An 18,044-nucleotide genomic window follows, 5' to 3' on the forward strand; every position below is an offset into this window, starting at 1 on the left:
TTACAATTTTTGATTTCCGCGTGTCTTTGGCAATGCCCCTTCACTGCTGTGCTGTCTACTCGACGGTACATTCTCCCTAGATCATTTAGCTATATATACAATCTAGGGAAAAAGTTCCGATATTGTATCCGCCTAACCCAACGCTGATACTGGATCGGTACCATATAACTCTTTACGCTTTGTGGGCCTATGTTTTAACATAGGCCCGAAAAGCGAAGAAAAGTTATATGATACGGACCCTATAGTAGTAGTACACTATACAGCGTATGTACACCATAGAGATATTATAGATAGAGTAGGCAAGCCACCGATTCTTCTGTAAGTGGAAGTGTTAACACGATAAAAAGAGATGCTACATCGAGCTATCTTTCTATCTCTCCCTGTGGTCGCTACTGATTTCCTTTGCCAACATAAACGTAAAACGTCAGTAGCCAATCAGCAGCAAGCACAGAGAGAGATAGAAAGGTAGCTCAGTGTTGCATCTCTTTTTAACGTGTTGACGCTTCCACTTACAGGCTTGCCTACTCTATCTATAAAATCTCTATGATGTACACTGGTAGTAGTATAACACTACAGGGTATGCACACTGGTAGTAGTGTAACACTACTGTCGTCTGCTTTGTTTGGTATAACTTTGAGACCAGCATCAGCGCCATCTAACAGGACTTATACTCAGATTCTCGGATACTCCCGAACACCCGTTAGGGTCAGAGTATTTTGAGCGCCAATGCCGCCAATTCATCGTGGCCAGCAAAGGAACCATGTACACGTTTTCTATTGGCTGGCGGCTTGTTGGCTCGGCTCGCGGGGAGAGGTAAAGGGAGATGAGTGAGGGAGACACGAGAATCCCAATGTATGCATCGGTGATGGAGAGAGCTAGGAGAAGCTAAACCTATATGTATATGCATACAACGGGCAATATATCTATAGCTATAGTTGTGTACTGCTCATACGGAAAAGAGCTGCGCGTATTACTTTTCTCTCTTTTCCTCCCTGAAAGAAAGATAAGCTTTTTAAATGCAGTTGATCATTCGTTCAACTATAATAAACAAAGACATAATTGTCAGGTTACAAGCAATTTTTTTTTCTTCATTTTAAAAAAAATGACAAGCTCAAAGCAATTAAAATGTTATTTTGCTTTATCAATAAACGAGCGCCTTTATCTTAATAATTCAGTGCGCTCAATTGTTTTTCACTTTTATGATAAGTGAAATTATTGAATAATAAATGAAGGCAATTACCACGACACAGTACGCTCCAATATTTTTTTGTACTAAGTAATATTATTTATTAATGTACTGAACGCCTTTACCCAAACGCCCTATTGCGCTGATATCTTTATTATTTAATTCATTTATTCTTTTTCACCATTATTCCATAGCTTAACGGTAGTAATGCGATAAAGCTTAAACTAAATCTTATGCTTCGAAGCTTTATGATAAAGATATATAACTTTTAGTCTTCCCCTGCCATATGCTTTGATAGCTCAGATGGCTAGAGCGTGAACATATACTTTAGTTTTGAGGCTTCGGGTTCTAATCTCACTCGGAGCATATTTTTTTTTTTTTATTATTATTACAGCATTACTTGAAATATTTCAGACTTTTTTTATGATTACTTACGTTTTTTGTTGAACCAGTGACCAAAAAGATTTTTTTATTTGTTTCAATATTGGTGTACGATCCAAGAAAATTTTTTTTCCATTCACGGCTAAAAAAATCATTTGACGCATTAAGTAAAAGCTCTTCAAGTGCAGGTAATCAGTCATTTAATTATAAAAACAAAAACATAATTGTCAAGTTATTAACATTTTTTTTTTACTTTTCAAAAAATTAGAAGCTCAACGCAATTAACTTATTATTTTGCTTTATTAATAAACGAGCGCATTTATCCCAATAATCCAGTGCGCTTAATTGTTCTTTTCTTTTATGATAAATAAAATTATTGAATGATAAATGAAGGCATTCACCACAACGACTCAGTACGCTCCAATATTTTTGTGTACTAAGTAATGCTATTTATTAATGTACTTAACGCCTTCACCCAAACGCCCCATTGCGCTGATATCTTTATTATTTAATTCATTTATTCTTTTTCACCATCAATACATAGCTTAACGGCAGTAATGCGATAAAGCCTTAATTAAATCTTAAGCTTCGAAACTTTACGATAAACATATGTAACTTTTAGTCTTCTCCTGCCATATGCTTTGATAGCTCAGATGGCTACAGCATGAACGAAGACTTAAGTTTTGAGTCTCCGGGTTCTAATCTCACCTGGAGCAATTTTTTTTTATCATTACATTAATACTATGAATGTTTAAAACTTCATTTTTATAATTACTTAGGTATTCTGTTTTACCAGTGGCCAAAAAGATTTTTTTAAATTACTTTTTATGAAAAAGTAGAGTTATAATCAAAGAAAGTCATTACAGCTTTGTTTTTGGTAATACCTGTAATAAGTTATTATGAAAAAATGCACGCTCTCTCTGTAGTTTTTCCGGGCTTGAGACCGGCACACTAAATGTGACCACATTACGCGCGCGCGCGTTTTTTTTTTTTTTTTTTAATGTTTGTTGAGTGCTCAACGAATTTGTTGAAAATACTACTCTAAGACAAATTAAATAATGGAACCTACTGATTAAGAAATACAACGAATTAATAAAAACTGCGATATTTTGTAACTCTTATAATTTGAAGTACTGAGTTGTAAGTTAAATTGTTTTTCGAAAGCACTATAATTATTTCATTAAGCGATTATTTAACAACTTGAATTGAAAAATATAATACAATTCTCAGTGACGCATACATTATGTACGTAATTATAAAAATAATAAATATCGTCTAGTGAACAAAATTTTTACAGAAATTTAAATTCATGACTCCTATCGCTTTGAGACACTAATAAACGGACATATACTTTCTTCCACGTGTATTCAATCCCCTTACACCCCCAAACTCCACAATTCCCACGTAACAGGAGTTTGTAGATAACCCAACCCCCAATTTTTGGTGCTCGACGTGTGGCGAGTTGTGTACGACAAAGTGATAGAAAATTTTTTTTTGTTTTCTTTCGTCGTCAAAAAGCACCCACAGTGCAGTGTAAGTGGAAATAAAAAGAATCATCGTGAAAAAAAAGTGAAATTAAAAAAAAATAATTTAAAAGAAGAAACAGTGAACAATAACAAGAGAAGAAAAAATACAGTGTTAAGAAGACACACGCGGCGAGACACGTGAAAAACAAGCAGGTGTCAAATACCAGCGTGGGCGCACAGCAGCCATCCAGGAGGCCGGCATCGTCAGGAAATAAGACAAGGGAGAGCCAAAACACGAAACTACACCACACCACGCACCCTCTGGTAGCAATATTTTTCTTTGGACACTTTGTTTACGGACATGGAAATGCTTTGGATCGTACTACTTACAATACTGTCCAGGTAGATAAAATTTATATAAACAGTAAATAGTATTGCTGCTGGGCGATAAGTTTTATCAAATAGGCACATAACAAACAAATACAACCAAACAAACAAACAAACAAAAAAACAGCCAAGCAAAATAAAACAAAATGCAGTCAGGAAAAATTGATAACGTTGTAGGTGGGGCGGTAGACCGCTTAGCAGACGCGGAGGTCGTAACAGACGACAGTTTATGGTTACAATTTTGCCACGATCCCGAGGTGGTCAAAGAATTAGAAAAGTCGAACAAAAAAACAAAAGACTTAATTGAAAAAATTTTTGAGGGCATGAAAACGGTCGTGCTAAAAGACAAGAAAAAAGAGGGCCGTAAGCAAATAATTGGAGGAAACCCTGCGTTGTGATGATAGTAGAAAGGAAGGGGATGAGTCAGATAGGGGGCCCGCTAGGAAGCAGCTTGGCAATTGGAGAAGGAAGACAGAGTAGCTCCGGAGATGGCCAGAAAGGGAGGGGGGAGAAACTGAAAGAGAATTCCACAACAAAGATAGAAGGAAAGCTAGATCGATGCGGGAGTTCGAAAATTTTTAAAATAACCAGGAGAGGTAGGAGCAACAACAGACGCACCTATACACAGATCGCTGCTTCACCGGGAGTATGAGAGAAATATGAATTATTCAATTAAAGAATTGAGTACAATAATCCCCACAATACCAATGTTTACAGGGGACCTAATAAATCTAACAGCGTTCACAAGGGTAGTAAGGGCAATAGGCTGGCAGGTGGACGACAGAGACGTCCTATATTTTTTGGCAACACTGTCCAGCAGGCTAAAAGGTCGAGTGGCAGCACATTTAAACGATAGAATCACACAGTTTGAGTCTATTGAAGAATTTCTCGAGGAGGTTACAGAAAGGTACGGGGCCATCAGTAGCACAGAGACAGTTATGGCAAAAATTAGGTCGGAACGGTAAAGGGATAGGGATTTTGTAGAAGAATACTCAGATCGCATGCAAAAGTTGTTTAACAGGGCCATGGGACTCCAAGAAGCAAACCTTGAAGTTTCTGAAATGTTAAGGCAGGAATTTAAGAAAAATATTTAAAAAGAAGTAGTGACCCAATATATATTAGGCCTTAATCCCCCGTACAACTACGAAGTTTCAATGCATAGGCCCGTAACGCTAACAAAGGCCATTACATTGGCATTGAAAGTCGAGGATATGATGGCTATGAAGTCACCTCGAGTGGACAGCAATCAATGTGAGAGATGGGAAAAAGAATCTAACAAAAGGGAAGCCGAGGTAAACAAGTGTAACTATTGTGGCCGAATTGGGCACAAAGCAGTAGAAGAGTGTCGTTCATTGTGGCACGACATAGAAAAGGGGCTGCTAGTGAAGAAAGGTCGCGGTGAGGAGACCAGAGCACCGTACTATTCAAGGTACCAGGATAGGGGTGAAGAAAGAAGAGGTGGAAGATCATATAATGATAGTGGAAGAAGACCCGGAGGCTACAGACATAACAATATGACTCAGGCAGAGAATAAATACAACTACGGCAGATATGGGAGGGATTTTGAAAAAGGGTATGCTTATCGCGAAAATAATAACAACAATAACAATAGTAATAATAGATATTATGAGCCGAATGGTAGAAATTACAACCAAAGAGACAGTGGTAGGGATGATAGCAGAAATAATTATGATTGAAAAAGTAACGAGCGTTATGAGCCTAGACACACAAACGGGACACAAAACGCAAGGGAGGCTGAACCTAGACGGGGTGATATCTCTAGTTAACAGAAGCCGAATTTTTAGAACGATGCTCAAAGTACTTCCCCAACATCGAGCATCGGGAAAAAGTGGCTAAGTATTGTAAAGGACCAAAAGTAAACGATGGAAAAATTGGAGAGAAAGAAGAAAAACCCATACAGTCGGAGGTGTGGGGAACGGAGATAAACAAAATCAAAATTAATACTTGTCAACAAATCGAGCCAAATTTAAAAAAAAATCTAAAAGATAAAAATATATCGATGGGAAAAGAGGACAAGAAAGAAGTCACGATGGTACTAATTAATTATGCAGCAGTAGGACGCAGACCGCCAACAGTAACGCTGGAAAATGAGGATTTCCGAAATAAAAGATCATATTTCTATGCTGACACGGGTGCTGAGATCTCAATACTAAAAGAAGATTGTATAAAAGAAAATTCGCTATTGGATAAGAATGTAAAAGTAAAAATAATTGGAGTAACTCATGGAGAACGTGAAACAAAAGGCACGGTGGACACAATGATCCATGATATAAAGTGCACTTTCCATGTAGTCCCGCCGGGGCCGTACCATATAACTTTTTTTTGCTTCACAGGCCTATGTTATAACATAGGCCGATGTACAGAAAAATAGTTGTATGGTACGGATCCAGGATTTTCTGATCGAAGTAGACGGAATCCTTGGATGGGATATGTTTAAAAAATACAAAGGCGAGGTGAGCACAAAAACAAATACACTTAGCCTAGGTGGTATGGAAACCCCACTGAAGGCGGCAGAATATTTCGAGATAGCAGCGTGATCCAGGCAGGTTATATATGCAAGAGTCGAAAAAGAATTCGGAAATAAAGATTCAAGTTAGATTTGTGCCACTTCAAGATGTGGGAGGACATGTGCATTTTAGAGACTTTTACGGCACTAATAATAAAGGTAAAATATATGCGGAATGCGTGAATCTTTCAAACAAAAAAAGGAGAATAACAGTACTGGAAGTGGATCTTATAGAGTGCGAAGAAGTGAAGAAAAGGGAAATAACTGGCAACGTGGGGGACGGTGCCAGAGAAGAAAAGACTGCATTTGTGGGCTTGCTCGAGGAAGACAAATTGGAAGAAAAAGAAATAGGAAAAAAAACAGATTGAGATATAAAAGCGTAGTTGGAGATAAAGAAATCGACACGTACGCGAAAAAAGACTGTGATATAAAAAGTTTCAAAGAAAAAATTGAAAAAATTATAACACTGATCGAAACGGAGGGCTGTAACGAAGAAAAGTTACAGCACGTAAGAAAATTAATATCGATGAATCCGTTTGTGTTTGGGTTGGACGGGGAACCGTTAAAAACAACATATTTAATTAAACACAAAATAGAGACTACAACAAATAAGCCAGTAGTGGTCAGAAGATATGAATACCTGCCCGTGGTGAAGGAAAACATCAGGAGAGAAATTTAAAAATTGATGGATTTGGATACAATAGAACCGTCAACGTCCCCATTTAACTCAAATATATGGATAGTGCCTAAACCGCCAGGACAAAACGGCGAGAAGAGGTGGCGACTGGTTACGGATTTCAAACAGCTGAACGAAATAAGTGTTGGAAGCTGTTACTCACTACCCTTTCAAAGCGACATATTGGAGCACTTAGCGGCCGCTAAGTACATCACAGTAGTTGATTTGAAGAGTGGACTTCACCAGATTAAAATCCAAGAAGAGGACGCGCATAAAACTGCATTATTGGGACCCGACGGGCACTATCGATATAAACGTATGCCAATTGGGTGCTCAGAGTCACCAAATACATTCCTGAGGGCGATAACGTTAACTCTAGCCGATCTACAAGGGCGAGAAATTGAAGTTTACATCGACGACATCATGGTGTTCGCAGCAACTCTCGAAGAACACGAGAAACGCTTCAAAAATTTGATAGGAAGACTGGCAAAAGCAAACATGACCATAGAGCCAAAAAATGTCAATTTTTGAAGAAAATGCTTGACCGCTTCGACCTCCATATGCGAATGAATCTATACTTTAAGGTGGCTCCAGTGTCCTCAACGTTAAAATTATAAATAACCCAACCGAGGTTTATAAAATTGAATTATATTCTTTGAATTCCCATCTTTCTATTCGTATAAAAAAAAATTAAGGTTGACGATGAAAATTGTAAGAAATCATGCTTACAAAATCGTAGTTTTAAGACGGGTTAGATAGGAAATGCAAGCTTACGCGATGTACAACCTACTGCTGCACTTATATAAATAACCCGTAAGGTGTAAAAAACATACTATCTTGTATATATTATTACGCAGTTCTCGATGACATGAGAAAAGTGTCTTGTTATCAAACAAAATCTTTAAATAATCGGAGACTAAGTATACAGTTGCGAGTGCAAGTCAGCTCTCAGCTGTCTGCATTCTGCAGAGTACATATATATAGGTATAACTACTCTTGAACTTAGGAGCGTACCGTAACAGTTCATCAATTAGGGCACCATAAAACTTTTTTGTTTTTTTATATTAACTCACTAAAGTAACAGATAAAATGTAGAATATGGCTAACAACAGTCACTACGATAACTTTATACCATATTTTAAAGAAAATAATGATTAATTTTAGTCTCCCCATTTTGATACGGCACTAGGCGCTGGAGCCACCTTAAGACTTTCGAGATTCGAATTTGATTGGCTACCATAGACATATAAGAAAAATAGACTGCTCGTTTTTATGTACGGCGCTAAAGCACAAGTAGAAAGAGACACAACATTGAACGAAAGAATCTTTCTTTCACCTTTGGCAATGTGCAAGAGAGACAGATATCTACGTTCGATGCTGTTTCTCTCTCTAGTCATGCTTCAGCGCCGTACACAAGAACGAGCAGTCTACATTTCTTTTAGGTCTATGCTCCCTACCAAACTATAGTAAAATTCTCTATGATAGATTATGTCGAATTTGATTTTTCTTTGAAGGACCCACGTGAGTGATATTTCTTTTGATCAGAACAATCAAGTTTGTCCGTGAATATTGTAAAAAATTATCCTATCGATTCGAAAATATTTTTTAATCGCTCAAACATTTTGAATCATTTCTTTACTTTAAATTGTTTATTCTGTAGTTAAAACTATGATAGGTTCTGGAGCTACTCCCATTGTCGTCTTAAGTAAGTTATGACTAAGAAATAAAAAACATACTTAAATGTAAACTGCTAAATATAATATTTTAGGTCAAAATACTAGACGTGATTATGGCAGGAAAGTTCAAAAAGAAAATATTCAAGCAGGCAAGGTATGGTTTTACTTGTACTACTTTAATAATGCTCTGTTACAAATTTAGAAGCGTGATTTTCAACAATCGTTTGAAAAATTTTATGTTTGTATATTAATGGCAGTTTACGTGCCAACATTCAAAATTATTTATTGAAGTTGAAGTACGAAATATCCTGTGTTGATAAAATTGTGATGCAATGGTTTTACAGGATAATTGAGTTTAGTATTATTTGAAATAAGTTCTCGTAATACATGGTCTGATCTTATACTTTTTAATAACATAAGGTTGCAAGCTTGCTATAAATTTGCAAAATTTGCCGTACGTAGTTAGCTGTCAAATTAACATGGAAAAAAATTATTTTTGAAGGGTTGGCAAGGTTCAACTTCTGTGGTAGTAAACACATAAAACTAGTATTGTGTCCACGACATTGTGCAAGCCTTATTACTGTTACTGCTAAGCTAAATTATTATTTTTTTATCACCTTTAACTTATTACAGAATTATTTTAGTAGGTAACAAAAACTTTTCAAATAATTACTTCAGTAACTGATGAATTTGAGAAAACTCTCAAGTTAATTAATGTGATGTAGGAATAGAGAAAACTATTCATGAGCAGTTTATTAATCTTAGTATCACAAAGTGTAAATGTTTTGTCATATTCTGCAATGTTAAGCCAACAAAAATCACAAAATTTTTAGTGGTTACCTTTTCAGTTTAATATATCTTGTTATTACTTTTTTTATTAAAAATTACACAGAAACCTACATTTGCACAAAACTTTACGGAGTTCTTTAAAATGGTTAAGGTTCATTATCTGGAATTTATAAAAGAGGATCATATTTATCAGGATATATAGAGGATATAGATCATTAGTATATGACAGTATACTGGTTTAAATAGATGCAGGTTGATAAAGCCTCGAAAAGTAGTTAACAAGTAATTTTTTTGGACCACACAATCGGAAATTACTTAAAGAAATAATAATAATACCCAATATTAAGTATTATGAAAGTCCAAATTTGGGATGAGTAATAATATTTATTCTGTAACATTTTTTAGTATCAGTAATTATTTTTGTTGTAGTTAATAACATTCTGGAAACAGAGAAAAATAGAAAATAGGACAAACTTTTACTAAATATCACTATTTAACACTCGCCTTTTTAAATTTAACGAAAACTAATAATTAATAGGAGACTATTTAATTATATTATATATACCAGATAAAAAAAATGGAATTATCTTTGCAACCACAACTTTCCATATTTACTTGTGACAGATCATTGGGATTTATAGGTTTGATAAGTTGTCTCATACCTAGACTTTATAAACAATTATCTTTTTACTTTCAACTAGTTGTTTGAAAAAGTTATGAAAAAATTGATAAAATATAATTTACTCTTTGGTGCTACAAATATTGTTCTAATTGCATCGTACTACAATCAGAATACAAGGAAAAATAGTTTTGGAGCATGGTCGCGTCAGCTTTTTTTATTATTTTACAAATAGTAAAAGTCAATTGGAATTTTTTTTCGAATTTCGCTCACAACTTTGTTTTGGAAGCACATAGCGAAAATAGCTAATAACAATTGATTCGTTTTGTGATTATCGGTCGATTAGTGCTATTTGGATTATCTGGAACCTGTTTCTTCCAAAGTAATAGGGCTCATAAGTGTAAAAACCACCGTTTACAACTTTTTTAATGTAGACAATGACGTAACAAAAACAAACAAGTATTAATTTTAACATTCATTTGACTGCATAACTTTTACAATATGACACGATCAAATTTTTTTAATAAATTATATTTAAGACACTAGGAACATTCATGTAACAGAGAAATTTTTTTTTTTTTTTTAAATTTGACCCCTATTTTTTGTACAATTCGATTTTGCAACTTTCACTAATCGATATAGCTCCGGTGTTTTATATTTTTCCGTCATGCAACCCATTCAAATCATTAAGTATATTTTCACACGAATTAAAAAAAAAAAAAAAAAAAAACTGCGATAATGTCGTTATTGTCAATTTAGTGTTAAATACGATTGCTTGTATCTCAACTATTATTTTTACTTAAAAAATTTTTTTCCGCTCCTGCAGGCTATTTGTTGTTTATTGATATAAGTTGATTCTTACATTATAAAATGATTGTTGATTGACAACAAATAAAACAAATTTTGTTCATAAAAACTTTGACGTTCTACTAACTATACCGTTCTACGAACGGTGGGTTGCCTGCATTTAGGCATTTGCTAGCTGAGTAAAAAAGTCATATTGTTTCATAATAACTTTTGGAAGTTATAACTTTTACGGGCGCGTTACGCACCCGTAGCTCAGTCAACGAGGCTCTTCTCCCCTCGGTAACAGAGATTAGTAGAGAGATTGCTGACTGCAATGCTACTGCGGAAATTCACTTTTTGCCACTGTTTCGAGACCCCTGGCATAGCCAAGTGGCCGAATTAGGCGCACATTTTTTTTTTTTTTTTTTAAATTTGAAAGGTGAGGAGAGGGTATGCCGAGTGTGTGCCTACGGATTCACGTGGAAATGGGAGCACAGTGAACTGTGCAAACGACTTGCATCCAGCAAAAAAAAAAAAATACCAAAAATTGCGGAATCGTTTGCAGGTTTTGCAATTGCCATGCAAAAAATTGTCAGAGTATTATTTTTTTGTAAAAAAAATAAAATGTAGTACGTCCTGCGAGAATCTAGGAAAACTATTATTTCGCCTCAACGGTAGAGTTTCTACTATTAAAATTATCACCAGTCGTTTGCAATCTAATTTCCAGTGCGTGTGAGGATCTCAAAATAGTCGAATTAGTTATATTTATTGAATAAATAATTATATTTATATACGAGAGTAAGTCGAGTCATCTTACTCCCACCCCAGGCCAGGGCGCATGCGCACTACACTCGAAATACGTCAGTTTGTTTATACCTTATTAGGTTCGTTTGCGACCGCTTGTTCGCATGTCGGAGCGCTCGAACAAGTTCGGATGAAAACGGTGGTTTTAGACCGAAGCCTGGGGCCCGATTCTCACAATTTTTTGACAGTGAGAGTGAGTCATAGTTCTCAAAGTGGATGGTTAAACACAATATATAGATGTGCATTTAACATACGTTCCACTGCATGAACCATCCACAGCTTTGTCGAAAACAGGAGTCGTATTCCGTAACTTTTACACCGCACCACACCACAGACTGACGTTACGTTACCTATCTCTAATGCATTGTAACGTGACGTCAAGTTATGGTGTGGCGTGGTGTAGAAGTTACAGAATACGACTCCTGTTTTCGACAAAGCTGTGGATGGTTCATGCAGTGGAACGTATGTTAAATGCACATCTATATATTGTGTTTAACCATCCACTTTGAGAACTATGACTCACTCTCACTGTCAAAAAATTGTGAGAATCGGGCCCCAGGCTTCGGTCTAAAACCACCGTTTTCATCCGAACTTGTTCGAGCGCTCCGACATGCGAACAAGCGGTCGCAAACGAACCTAATAAGGTATAAACAAACTGACGTATTTCGAGTGTAGTGCGCATGCGCCCTGGCCTGGGGTGGGAGTAAGATGACTCGACTTACTCTCGTATATAAATATAATTATTTATTCAATAAATATAACTAATTCGACTTTTTTGAGATCCTCACACGCACTGGAAATTAGATTGCAAACGACTGGTGATAATTTTAATAGTAGAAACTCTACCGTTGAGGCGAAATAATAGTTTTCCTAGATTCTCGCAGGACGTACTACATTTTATTTTTTTTACAAAAAAATAATACTCTGACAATTTTTTGCATGGCAATTGCAAAACCTGCAAACGATTCCGCAATTTTTGGTATTTTTTTTTTTTTTGCTGGATGCAAGTCGTTCGCACAGTTCACTGTGCTGGAAATAGGCATGTAGACGCATTCTATAGGAACGCGTGGAAGGGGGATCCTAAATGTACGCCTACAAAGAGAGGAGTGGGAATGGTAACTACAGCTGTATAGCTATGACCGCGTTTAGCGTATAAAGAAAGGAAACTACGAGAGTGCGAAGTGCGACGAGTCTTTCTCGCTAGACTTCTTAAATGATATTTTAGAAAACAAGGAGGAATAGAGAAACAAAAGTTTCGACATCTTATGTGTATAAAATTAAAAACCTTTTCTTTTATTTTACAATTCTCTATAACATATTAAAGTTGAAGACAGACTAGCTACATGATTTTTCGAAAATTATGTCATACAACTAAATGCTTACAATTGTAAGCACATACTTTCAAGGAATTTATTCTTTAATCCTTCCTGTAATTTGGATTTCTTTGCATTCAAGTTCAGTATTTTACTAAGATTGATAAAACGATTTCTAATTTGTAATTTTAATTTAATTCTTAACAAGATCTTATTTTATGCAGCACGAAATAGCACATCTTTTTTGGTACATTCCCTAAGTTTTTTTTTTTTAATAAGACAATTTTACTTTAATGTGATAAACATCATGATTTCATTGATAGATTTTACTAATCAGAAGTTATTATTTATTTGAACATTTATATACTTACTGCGTTAATAAAAGTAAATGTAGTTTGGTTTGTTTTCAAATATCTTATACGACCGTTTAATGATAAAAAACATTAGATTGCAATAAGGGACCATATTTTTAATTTGCTTTTCAACATAATTTAATAAAATTTAATAATTCTTTTCTGCAGAGAAAGCAACGTTCAATGATAGATTTTTTGAGTGTCAGAAATCTAAGTGGATTTTTCAAGATTTTTTACTGCAAATTTATTTATTGATAATATTCTGACTTTTAATTCATGCTCTTATGGATAGATTTAAGTAAGGCCTGCTGTTTATTAACAAATAAGGATGTGCTTAAATTTTTTTTTATAAGTCTTGAAAATTCTTGAATATTTGAATAATATCGTTGGGTCAGCGCAACAAAAAGTCTTTTTAGAGTGGATGGCATAAGAAAGCTTTTTCAAATTAAGTAGCAAAAAAAGGCTTCTAAAATTAAAATTTGTTTACCTCTCACTTCAAGTTGGTAATAAAAATATCCATACATATTGTTACGTGGGCACGATGGTTTATTTTTGAATCTAAGCTTGCGCGTAATGACTCGGGACTCACACTGGGCGCATAGGTGGGACGCGGGGCTAGAGGGTAGTTAAATTAAACAAAATGGGGTATTTGCGGAAGGGGGCACGGTTGTTGTGCAGTATCCCGATGCACTCACTGGCGGCGCGCCTAAAGTTTGTTGAAGTGACCCGTAGCGGCGTGTCGAATGGGTGGCCGCTCGCGATATAAAAACTACCAGTACCGTTACCAGTAAAGGTATCGTTTTTAGGAGTTACGTAGAGGGGGCCGATGGTATTTTAACTCGTGACCCGACTAGAATCTACCAATACCACCACGAGTAATGGTACTCGTTCTAGTTTTTACGCGTTATTCTACAGATTATTTAATTGCCGGTATTCCACAAGTATCACTACTGTAGCGAGTAATAGTGTGCGCGTTAGAGGTTATTATTCCCCGTTGATCCGCGGGTACCACTAACGTTGCGAGTAATGGCGTACGCGTTAGAGTACATACCCATGCTGGAAAGAAAAAGGAAAAAATGAAATTAAAAATGTAATAAACTTTAAACATCTAATTTTATTAGGACCCAAAAAAACTTATACATGCGGCGAACCAGCGCGAGGTGTCCGTATCCGAAATTAAAACCGCACTCGTGGAAGACCAAGTAGCAGAAGCGGACTGGCTACCCAGTCGACCGTTCGAGGGTAAAACCAAAACCGTGTCCTTACCTCGTGATAGACTGGGAGGTAGCAGAAGCGGACTCTTACTACTCAGTCTACCGTTCGAGGGGTGAAAATTAAGAGAGTCTCTAGTTTCGGAGCTTCTGAACTTTTTTATAAGGATTAGCGGACCTCGGAGAATCAAGCAGGAAAACTTCCCGGGGGAAAATCTCGAAGAAAATGCAATAGCCGAAAATCTAATTGGTTAGAACTGCTCCAGTTCAGCCACTCAGAAATTGGCACTTCCCACATTCGGCTTGCTCTCCTACATGCGTCAAGAGAAGGGAAAATAATTCCCTTACTCTTACCCTTCTTTTCTCTTTTACATCCAAATTTTACAGAATTTCAGTATAAGTCAATACTAACATTAAGATAAAATATTATTATTTACTAATGCTAAACACCGTTCGTTTACTCAACTAAACTCGTTGCAAAAAGAGCGGTGAAAATCGCTTAACAATTCAATTAATGCTCGGATGAAGAAACGATCGGTGTGTTACGATATGTCAATCAACACTAATACTTAAACAGCACTAACAGTGGCCATGGCCATAATAACTTATAATTATAGTATTAGTGGTAGTAGTTGTCATAATAATAATAATAGTTATAATAATAATAATAATAATAATAATAATAATAATAATAATGATAATAATAATAATAGTAATAATAATAGCAACGAAAGTAATAATAATGATGAAAACAAAAAAAATAATAATAACAGTAATAACAATAGAAATAATAATCATGAAAATAAATAGTACTTCGCTGTTTTTCGCTGCTAGTCATTGGAAAGGGAGTCGGCTTGTGGTGCCCTGGGGAATCGGAAATTCCGTTACCTATATTGAAGGTAGGAGTGAAGACTCCCTCTCTCTCTCTCTCTCTCTCTCTCGACATCTGCGAGTCAGGAAAAAGGGGAAGGGTTACCTCCCGTTTTCCTTTACATTTGAAACAGTGTTAGAATTTGACTAAATTATAAATTAGACTATTGCCGTGTGTTTATAAAATTATTAATGCGATGTGAAAGGTTTACTCGATAAATCATGAGCTTGCGAACTTGAATGGTAAAAATCTGATAATTCCTTGAAAGTTAATAAAGTTGTTTACCAAGCTTGCCGTAGTTGATATGTCATGTAGTTACTTGCTAGTGGTACAGTGTGTACTGGTTGTTTCTAACTGTGTGACGATTCTGGCTTGTTCTATTATTTTCGCTTGATCTGTATGTATTAACTTTAAGTCATTTTAATCATTCAGTCTTAATCTAGAATTATATTATCACTCAATATTACATCTCAGTTCAACTGTTCTCAGTTAAACTTTTGCATCTTCCGTTATTTTATTTTTATTCATCGAAAAGTATTTTGTTTGTTTTTCATTTCCGGTCAGCATGGGTCAGCGTGCATGTACATGAATCATCATTATGCTGAAGGTACGAGTAACTTGCAGGTGATTCACCTTTTTTCCGATGCACGTTGGTCTTTGCTCATAATACTTTCAAAATAACACAAAAAATTCCGAAGGAATGAGCGGGGAAAAAATTATTAGTAATTTTAGTTTACCGACGTTACGACATATATATGCTTAAATTAATTGAGCATTAGTTATTAATATTGTGGTCGATCTCTAGGTAACATAGGTCGCTTACTGACCACGCTGTAAAATTATTATAAAACATTTATTAATAATAGGAAAGCTTATTACTAAATAATACGAGGCATTTACGGTTTACTCTATCAATACAAATTATTGCTTTATTAATTTCATCTTTGGGAAGAAAGCACTCCACGTTACCTTAATTAGTCCTTGGGTTATTAATTACTGCTCAATTAATTTAATATGTATCAATTAGGCACCTCATGTTAGCTGGTGATTAAAGTTTAAATTATCCATTAATGCTTAAGTATTTTGTGTATATGAACACAGATTGCCACATTATAATCAGAGAAAAAAAACTTTCGTTACAAATACTCTTTCTTGTCACTTAGTTTAAAAAGGCTCTATTTTCCCTGTAAATCTGAAAAGACTCTTTCTTGTACTCACCCAATAAATCATTTTTACGAATACAACTGCATTTCTGGCACTTGATAAAAATGATTAAACTTTCTTTACCATCTGCAACATGAAAATAGCTTTATTATTACCATCTTAAAAGGTTGTACGGTTATTTTTTTAATAATAATAAAATATTACGCTATTTCAAAAAATCTTTTATACCTCGAAAAATTTTTCAAAAAATTTTAATGATTTATTAATCGAAACGTTTTTTTAAAACAATTTTTCACATTAAAAAAGAAAAGAAAAAAAACGAGCCTAAGCTTATTTCTCTTTATAATAGCTTGTATTAAAAACTAGAATGTTACCAATAAACAAATTTACAGTGCAAAATCTTTAAAAAATCCACATAGCTATCTAACACTTTAAATAGTTACCGTTCAACGTTTTACTGCTTCCTCAGCAGTAAAAACAATTATTTGTTATTATTAAATTATGTAGAAATGCAAATAAAAAGTTTTGTCACTAATTGCTATCCAACATTATTTATCATCAAACAATCGTATACGTTTTTTTAAAACAAACCCAACTACATTTATTTATTTTGCTGTAATAAGCGTTTTAAAGTAAAGACAAATTACAATATGAGATAAGTAAAATCAGTTAAAAATAGCATAACAATTATCTCATTAAAAAGAAATTAGTATGTCATGATTAAAAAAAAAGAAAATAAAATAAAACCTTGAAGAATGGAGGAAAATCAAAAATAAGCTATTTCGTGCTGTATAAAATAAAATCATCTTGAGAATTAAATTAAAATTAAAAATTAGGAAGTTGTACCAATGTTAATAATATACAAAACTTGCTTGCATTTATGAAAGTCACTGTGAGAAAAAGCAAATGTATTTAAAAGCTTACATATTTGAATCCATTGTGACGTACAGTATCTAGAGCCTTTGTAAGATATTGTACGTCACACCATCAACTAAATCTTGAGGTATGACCGATTTTTATAAAAAAAAAAATTGGTAATTCATGATCAAACAAAACTATACTACTATAATTAAAAAAAATAGACTTGACTGCCTTGCGTGATATGGCTAAAAGTGCATTTTGATGATCAATACTATTAAATACAAACAATTAGATTGATTTATGCTAAGCATTATGTATTGCATAACAAAGCACTATTACTAATCAAAACATTGGCAGAACTAGAAGTGTAATTTAAATTGCAGGATTTTAATATGTTTTCAATATTCATGTGCTGACAGCATGAAACTATTGAGCACCGATTTTTTATAATTGAAAAAATATTATTATAGAAATTCGCTGGTAACTATTGTTGATGATATTATTGAAAAAAAGTAAGTTCTTTTGGGCCTTTGGCTGTTTTCTCTCGTAAACTAGATGTTCATTATTTCTTAAAAGTTTTAAAACGTATAAATTGTATCCTCAGTCTATATCCTTAAAAATCATCTGTTTAGTATTATAGAAGCCTTGCAAACTAGACCCATTAACGTAATAAATTATTGAATAGATGAAGTATTACAAGTGTATTTATTTTGACGTATAATAAGAAATCAAAACCTAATAATAAATTGCATTAAAAAAAATTTAAAAATCTCACGGCAATTAAAATCGAATCCCAAATTGCAAAACTATCTCACCAGTGGCAGCAGCTGTAGCCATCTCAGCTATTCAAATTTCGGACCTCATATAATCTGAAGTTACATATGTTCATTGATAACCTCTGTAGCTTGGCCTACTTTTCATAGCTATTATAATAAGTAAAAATAATAAATTATAATTAAGGTGGTTGTAGCCAT

The 18,044-nt window shown here is 34.5% G+C and overlaps 1 protein-coding gene across 1 annotated transcript in view; it reads left to right on the plus strand.

Moving 5' to 3' along the window:
• The first annotated feature begins 8,103 nt into the window (after positions 1-8,103).
• Positions 8,104-18,044, plus strand: part of CCT3 (chaperonin containing TCP1 subunit 3) — a 135,717-nt gene continuing 125,776 nt past the window's right edge. The window contains exons 1-2 of the mRNA XM_023392549.2: positions 8,104-8,328; positions 8,392-8,453. Of these exons, the coding sequence (XP_023248317.1) occupies positions 8,292-8,328; positions 8,392-8,453 (99 nt within the window). The 5' untranslated portion in view covers positions 8,104-8,291. The remainder of the gene's footprint in view (positions 8,329-8,391; positions 8,454-18,044) is intronic.

This window comes from Copidosoma floridanum, unplaced genomic scaffold (assembly GCF_036245765.1).
Source record: "Copidosoma floridanum isolate Cflo_tuat_1 unplaced genomic scaffold, Cflo_Japanese_pri ptg000030l, whole genome shotgun sequence".
Classification (NCBI taxonomy): domain Eukaryota; kingdom Metazoa; phylum Arthropoda; class Insecta; order Hymenoptera; family Encyrtidae; genus Copidosoma; species Copidosoma floridanum.